The 7500-nt window shown below is 47.1% G+C and overlaps 1 protein-coding gene across 1 annotated transcript in view; it reads left to right on the top strand.

Moving 5' to 3' along the window:
• The window catches only part of Lmntd1 (lamin tail domain containing 1), a 31753-nt gene that overhangs the window by 14152 nt on the left and 10101 nt on the right, over positions 1 to 7500 (top strand). Inside the window, exons 6-8 of the mRNA XM_021190996.1 lie at positions 1824 to 2010; positions 3647 to 3766; positions 6731 to 6936. Coding sequence (XP_021046655.1) covers positions 1824 to 2010; positions 3647 to 3766; positions 6731 to 6936 — 513 coding nt within the window. The remainder of the gene's footprint in view (positions 1 to 1823; positions 2011 to 3646; positions 3767 to 6730; positions 6937 to 7500) is intronic.

Below are 7500 nucleotides of genomic sequence, written 5' to 3'. Positions count from 1 at the left end.
TGAGGGAAGAATTTTTTTTAATTAAATACTATAAAGGCAGTGGAGAAACCTGCTATGATGCTGTGACAGCGTCACACAGACGAGAGCCTGAGGACAGCAGCCACGCAGACAGACAGAAGGACATAGGTGTGGTCATGGGAAGTCACCAGGTAGAAAGGGAAAGGGCGTTGTGCCTGTTTTAGGCAGTGATGCAAGTCAGTTCACACCGGTCAGATGAGTTCAGAGGCACCACTGGGGACTTGTGAGGAGTTGGTCCTGTAGGGACCGAAGTCATGTGAAAGTGGCTCCGTGGCGGCCACCTGCCGTCCCAGTGCTTAGAAGGTGAAGACAGGAGACCTCACAGGCAAGGCTGGCCAGACTAGAGCAGCTCTGGGTTCAGCAGGGGCAACTACCTCAAGCAAAGGAAAAAGCTGCCAACGTGAACCTCGGGCCTCGCATGCACACTCATGAGCACAAGCGAATGCATGTGCCACATGTATGGATATGCAAACTCATGCACATACTATATACAAATATGTGTACAAAGAAATCTATGTTTTCCATAACATTTTTTTAATTTAGCATTATAGATAAGAAATTGTGGGGAAATGACAGAGCACTGCAACCATGTTCTTGTCAAGTGCTTGGTATGTAAGACTTGTGAACTGCTATGACCAGCCAAGACACAATGATGTGTAAGACTTGTGAACTACTGTGACCAGCCAAGACACAGTGACGTATAAGATTTGTGAACCATTGTGAACAACCAAGAAACATTGATGCTGTTCATAGCTCACCACAGTCATATCACGACCTTCAGCTGTGTTGCAAGTGACACTGAAACCTGCAGATGGGTAGTTGATGTAGGCCCTGCAGCATAATACATTCTCAATAAAAGAAGCAAAATTAAAGACCTATAGTATGTGTGCATAATGTCACATTCAAAATTATTTTTAACTTACAGTGGCTCATCCTCATGGTCACTTTATCAGAAAAGAACTATGTGGTTAAACTTTTGATGACCATACTTTAAGACTTAAATTTTATACTTATGGGTGTGTGCATGTGGTACTCTTGGAGGCCAGGAGAGGGCACCAGAGCCCTGGAACTCGAGTTATTGGAGGTTATGCACTGTTATGTGGGTTGTTCACTGTCATGTGGGTTCTGGAAATCAAACCCAGCCCCTCTGCAAGAGCAGCAAGTACTCTTAGCCAACGAGCCATCCCTCCAGCCCTTTGGTTTCCTTTTGGGTGCTCGATGTCATGTCTTCTGTTGAAAATAGAGAAAAATCATAGTCATGTTTTCCATGATCAGAACCAACAGGCCAAGCCATTTTTCTCAGGTTGCAAAATACACAAGCTGTGGGGGCCGTGGAGAAGGCTCAGTGGTTAAGAGCACTGGCTGCTCTTCTGGAGGTGCAGGCTCAGCTCCCCATACCTACATGGCAGCTCACTACTGTCTGCTATTCTGGTTTCTGGTCACCCAGTGTTCACTTCTGACCTCTGTAAGTACTGTATGCATATAGTGCACAGACAGACATGCAGGCAGACCCCTGTACACATAAAATAGGAACCAATCATTTAAAACTGCTCAAGCCCTCTATAGACTCTTGCCTAAGAGAGTCCATAACTCAGGCTCTGTGGGTGGTTTGGTTGGTTGGTCTCTTGAGAAGTCTCAGCAGCCTGGGAACATGCTGCACAGACTCAACTGACCTTGAGTTTGTGACTCTCCTGCCTCTGTTCTGAGTGCTGAGATCCCAAACATGCACCTCATTATGGGGTTCTTACTGTGGTCCAGAGACATTCCTATGCATACCCACCCTATCTTCATTTCTTATTTTCTAGTTCTCTCGGAGAGATTAAAATAGCTGAGGTAAATGTCAAGGGCTTCTTTGTGAGGCTTGTTAACTCCTCCAATGAAAAGGAAGTGGAGATTGGAAACCACATTCTCCAACAAAACGTGAATGGACATGCAGTCTCCTTGTACCAGTTCCCTGACAACATCACACTGCAGGCCAACTCTACGGTGACAGTAAGTATGATCTGAAACCATCAGCTGGGTAGACTGTGCACGGGAAACACTGCAAGCTGGGAACACAGCAAGGATACAATGACGTGAGTCTAGTGTGAGTTAGGGGTATCGTAATGACATACAGTGACCTGGGGATACTGTGAGCTGTAAGTAATATAGACTGGGAATACCGGGGACTGGAATACCAGGGACTGGGAATACCAGGGGCTGAGAATATCTTGACCATGTATTGAAGATGCACTGAATTGGAAATACCCTGATGTAGGAATGCTAGGAGCTAAGAATTAATTGAGTCAGGAATCTCATGATCTGGGAAAACTGTGTGCTAGGAATACCAGGGTCTGAGTTATGAATCCTGTGAGCTAAAAATACAGTAAGTTGGAAGTACATGAACTGGGAACACCAAGATTTGACCATAATTTGAGAACATGGTCAGTTGGGAATCCTGTGAGCTGTGGATGTGGTTGGCTAGTGATACCATGGGCTAGAAATACAACGAGGTAAGAATATAGCAAGCTGAGAACCCCAGCAGCTGAGGGTGCTGTGGGCTGGTCAGATATAGCACGCTGTAAATACCATGAGATGGCACCACCAGAAGCTAAGACCATCGTGAATCGGGAATGGCCGGAGCTAACGCTATGGTGGGTTAGAATAGCATGAGCTGAAAGTATGGTGAGTTAGGAATACCATGCTTTGGAGATAGCATGAGCTGGGACTCCCAGGAGCTGGCAATATGGTGGATTGGAAATACCATGATCTGGGATTGCTGTGAGTTGGGGAACAAATAATCTGTGACTACGGCGTGAGTAGAGAACACTGAGAGCTGAGAATTTATTAATGCATTGGGAATTTATTAATTCATTGGGAATACTATCAGCCAGGACTGTCCAGAGCTAGGGAAACTGTAAGCCAGGACTGCAGGACTGCCTTGAACAGAAAAACATCAAGGAGCTGGGAACACTGGGAGCTGGGGACACTAAGCTGGGAGCACTGAGAGCTGGCAACAGTGTCAGAGCTGGGTTCCTATAGGGAAAGCTGCCTCTACTGTCAGCCTGTGGCTCGGCACAAGCGGCCTCGTGGATACTTGGTCTTTGTACTAAATGTGATTTTGTGGTTTGTAGTGATGTGGATGGATGACTGTACTTTGCTCTCCACAGCTTTCTTCCATGTAGTAAACAATCTTATTCTGGCTTGTCCTCCCAAAGTGAAAATCCTAAGTCTGAAAGTGGATTCTTAAAAGACAAGCAAAGAGATGGCCATCCCAGAGCAGGCACTAAGGAGGATCTCCCTGACACCCCCATCTGTGACCCTCTGAACCTTGTCTGGTCTGTAGTCATGTGCTGTAAGAGTATATGTGTGTTTGTTTTACATGACACTGAGATACATTATATTTTAAAACAACCTAGAAGCTCAGATGCCTTTATAGTCCCAGGTCCTCAGAGGCTGAGGCACAGAAATGATGTGAATGTAGGAGTTCTAGCCAAGCCCAGGCAAATAAATGCAGGGAGAGCCTTCCTATCTTTAATGACACCAAAAACCCTATCTGTTCAGAAAGGTTAATAACAATAGCACCGTCGTATGTGGATCTGGGTGGAACCCCGGTAGCATTTGACAGCAACAAACTGCTTTCTTTAAGGTGTGGGCAGCCGCTTCGGAAGCGAAGCCACAACCACCAACCGACTTTGTTTGGGAGGAACAGAGCAGGTTCCGATCCAGTCCGGACTGCACGACCATCTTGTGCAAACCCAATGGCGAGGTGAGTGTCAGAGTTGTCAACACTTAGCCGGCCGCTGTTCCCTTCGGCCCTCCGTCCTGCTCACATTTTGCACAACACATCTAGAGTCACGCCCAAATGCCCCAGCCAGTGCCTCAGGCAGGCCACCACCCCTCTCTCCCAGTGTGTGCCCAGCAGCAGTCATGGAGTCCCGAGTTTCTGATCAACAGCTGTCTCCTACCCCTGCCCCAGTGTGCCCCCTGCTGGCCATCTGGAGTTGTGGCACCCTGAGCTTCCGAAGGCTGCAGCAGACTCAGAATCAGGGGTGGGCTTTGTTGTTGATCATGTCTGGAAGCTTGGGATAGGAGGGGACGCGGCCCTCTCTGCTCAGCTATTCATCCCAACAATGCTTCTTGAGAGTCTTGCCTTTGCCTTTGCTCTAGGCCGAACTGTGCACAAGGAATGCAGCACAAAGGCTTGGTCTCTGTGCCCAAGCTAATGGGAGGGCTTATACTCTTAATTTGAAATAACTATCTTCTATACGGAATAAAATTAGATACTTTAGAAATAGTTTTCTGGGATTCTCTCCCCATGCTTGACACTTCTGCTTTCCTTGGTATAAAACTAGCATAATTATAATTTAGTCTTTAATTCTTATCCCTAGACAAATTTGCTAGGCCACAGAACCATTAACNCCCCCCCCCCATAATATGTGGCCTAGAGTATGAATTTCTTTACTTCATTATACAACGATATTCGGTAACCTTCCCTGCCTGCAGGGGGCGCCACTGAAGACAGGAAACTAGGTGGTTCCTTCCTTGTGTGCCTTCTACACCTTGGTCTGATCACAGTATGAGGAGCCACTCTGCCATTGTTTACCCACCATGATGGCATGAAATCTCATGAAATTATGAACTGAAATCAATGCTTGCCTAGTAGTATTAAGTATCATTTGACTGTCCCTTCACGCCTCACACCCTGCAGGCCAGTCTTGGTCCCACAGAGACGCTCTTCCTCCCTTTACGCAGTGCATTGTTTCGCACTTGTCCTGGATGGTTCTAGAGTCATCTGGTAAGTGGGGACTTCAGTAGAGAAAATGCAGCCATCAGACTGGCAAGTCTGTGGAGTCACTGCCTTGATAATGATTGGTGTGGGAGATCCCAGCCCCTTGTAGGTGTGCTGATGCTGGTCAGGTAAGCTTGGGTTAAATAAGAGAGCAGGCTGTCAAAAGCCAGAGGGAGCCAGTCAGTAGGCGGGGTCCCTCGGCCTCTGCTTCGGTTCCTGCCTCCAAGCTTATGCTGTTAGTTCCTGTCCTGACTTCCATCTGTCCATGATGGACTGTGATCAGAACCTGTAAGCAAAATAAACTCGTCCTCCCCAAGGTGCTTTTGGTTACAGTGTTTACCACAGCAACAGAGACCTAAAACAGCACTACCATGGCCAAAACACCGACAGGGAAACCTAAGGTAAGAGAGGCTTATTTTGGCTGCAGTTTCAGAGGATCACGCCCAAAAGGTGCTTGTCCCCTCACACTTGGGGGAAAAATATTGGTAGCAGAAGCTTGCAGCACTTCCCAGAAAAGGCTTGAGATAAGGCAGCCCACAGACCAGCTGGCACTGGTGAGCTCAGCGAAGAAGCACTGGATATTCTCAACATCCTCACAGATGACACCATCAAATGAGGACCAGTGCTCAAAGCACACGACAGCACCATACCATCTACTGTAGATGACCTCCTCTTCAGACCGCATCTCAAACTTCATGTCACAACCTTGGGTTTCATCCCATTGGAAAAACCCAACTGTGGTAAGGCAGTAAGCTTCTTCAACTAGACAACACGCCCTTAATAAGAAGGCCAGGGAGAGCCCATGTCCACCTGAGACCCTAATACAAACTCACAGTTCTTTACAAACAAGAAGATCACCTCCATTCTTACCTCAGTGACGCTAATCCTCACCTGCGATTGCAAGAAAGGCTTTCCTGGAAACCCGACTCCTGTCCATCTGCTGCATGAAGGAGACAGGTTTTACCAGGACCCAGGAGACGCTCTCCAGCTATGCCACAGACCAGCCGATGACAATCTGCATCTTGTGGAGAAGTCTCAGCCACCCCGCCCCCTCTGCCTGGCACAGCCCCACGGGCCAGCAAAGGTCTCTCCGTGGCTCTCAGTAACACTTGCTTTATGATAGAGCACTGGCAGATGACAGTATGGGTTCTCTTCAAAGACAAACCTGAAGTGTGACTTTAGGCCACACCTTGTCCCAAATGACAACAGCCAAAGGCCACTACAGCCACAGAAGCCATGGAGTGTGACGAGGGGGATTTGAATCTCTCCTGCCTGCAGATTTGTAGGTAGCCATTATTCTGATGGCTCCCTGAAAGTCTGACTCTGGACTCTCATCACTAATATGCTGTGAGTCTGGGTTCTCAAAACAGTGCAGGATGCTGTCCGTCAGTCACGCTCGCATCTCAGCATTTGCGGGCACTGCTTATCCTCCCTCGGTGTCTGGGATTTTGTCAGGCCCTTGTTTTGCATTTAAGATCCAGATGTGGCACAGATCTCTCCTGCACAGTGGTAGCTTGTGGAAGGGCTGGTTAAAGAAATCACAGCATATCTAACACGTGATCTGGAAGAGTCTCTCTACCCAGAGAAGACCCATAAGGTAAATAAGTCTAGGGAGTTAATGGACAGCACAGGGGCCAAAATCACTCGCATGGCATTGAGTCTGGGATTTCCAAAAGCAAATTTCACTTGTGCTTGTCACAGATATGTGGCATACATATAACTATATTAAAGTTTTATAGATAAAGGTATATTAATTCTGTAATTAGTGTTGGAATAGCCCAGGCAGCATAGCAAGTTTCAGACCAACCTGGGCTGCAGAGGGAGAGCCTATCTTAAACAAACACGGGAGACTAAAACCAAATAACACTCCAACAGGCTACAGCCACAGATACGTACATCTCCACAGGATCTGAAACTGAGAACTCTCTCCATTCCTATTAGGCCGTTGCCTGGTACACTCCTATCCACTGGAAACAAGCCTGGGAGAAGTTAGAGACTGACATTGAATTCGAAAGATGCTCAGTGGTGGTTCCATCAATGAGCAACCACATGTTTGGATGGATAACAGCATCAGTGTCTTCCACAAATGAGAAGAAAGAAGAACCGATACAGAAAACGCCCTCCCAAGTCTGCCCTGTTCTCTACAGGTAAAGCGTGGTTTGCTTTGCTTATGAATTGAGTCCTTCTCCCAGCTGTAACTGACTGTGGGGGAAGGACTGGAAGGGTGGGGCAGATGGACTGTCCATCAGTCAATTAGCCATGGCTGATTAGCCATTTCTCTTTAAGTAAATGCTTGGGACATAAGGAATGCTCTGCCTCCAAGGTCTAGAAAAGAAACACTTTGTTTATTTAAATGTTATTTTTTTTCTTTTTTTGTATTAGATATTTTCTTCATTTACATTTCAAATGTACTATCCCAAAAGTCCCCTATACCCTCCCCCACCCTGACCCCCACCCCACCCCCAATCCTGCATCCTAGACCTGGCACTCCCCTGTACTGGGGCATATGATCTTCACAAGACCAAGGGTCTCTCCTCCCATTGATGGCCAACTAGGCCATTCTCTACTACATATGCAACTAGAGATACAGTTCGGGGGGGGGGTACTGGTTAGTTCATATTGTTGATCCTCCTATAGGGTTGCAGACCCCTTTAGCTCCTTGGGTACTTTCTCTAGCTCCTTCATTAGAGGCCTTGTGTTCCATCCAATAG

This window comes from Mus pahari, chromosome 2 (assembly GCF_900095145.1).
Source record: "Mus pahari chromosome 2, PAHARI_EIJ_v1.1, whole genome shotgun sequence".
Taxonomy (NCBI): domain Eukaryota; kingdom Metazoa; phylum Chordata; class Mammalia; order Rodentia; family Muridae; genus Mus; species Mus pahari.
Note: the sequence above shows the minus strand (reverse complement) of the source record. Positions and strands in the feature narration are given on the sequence as shown.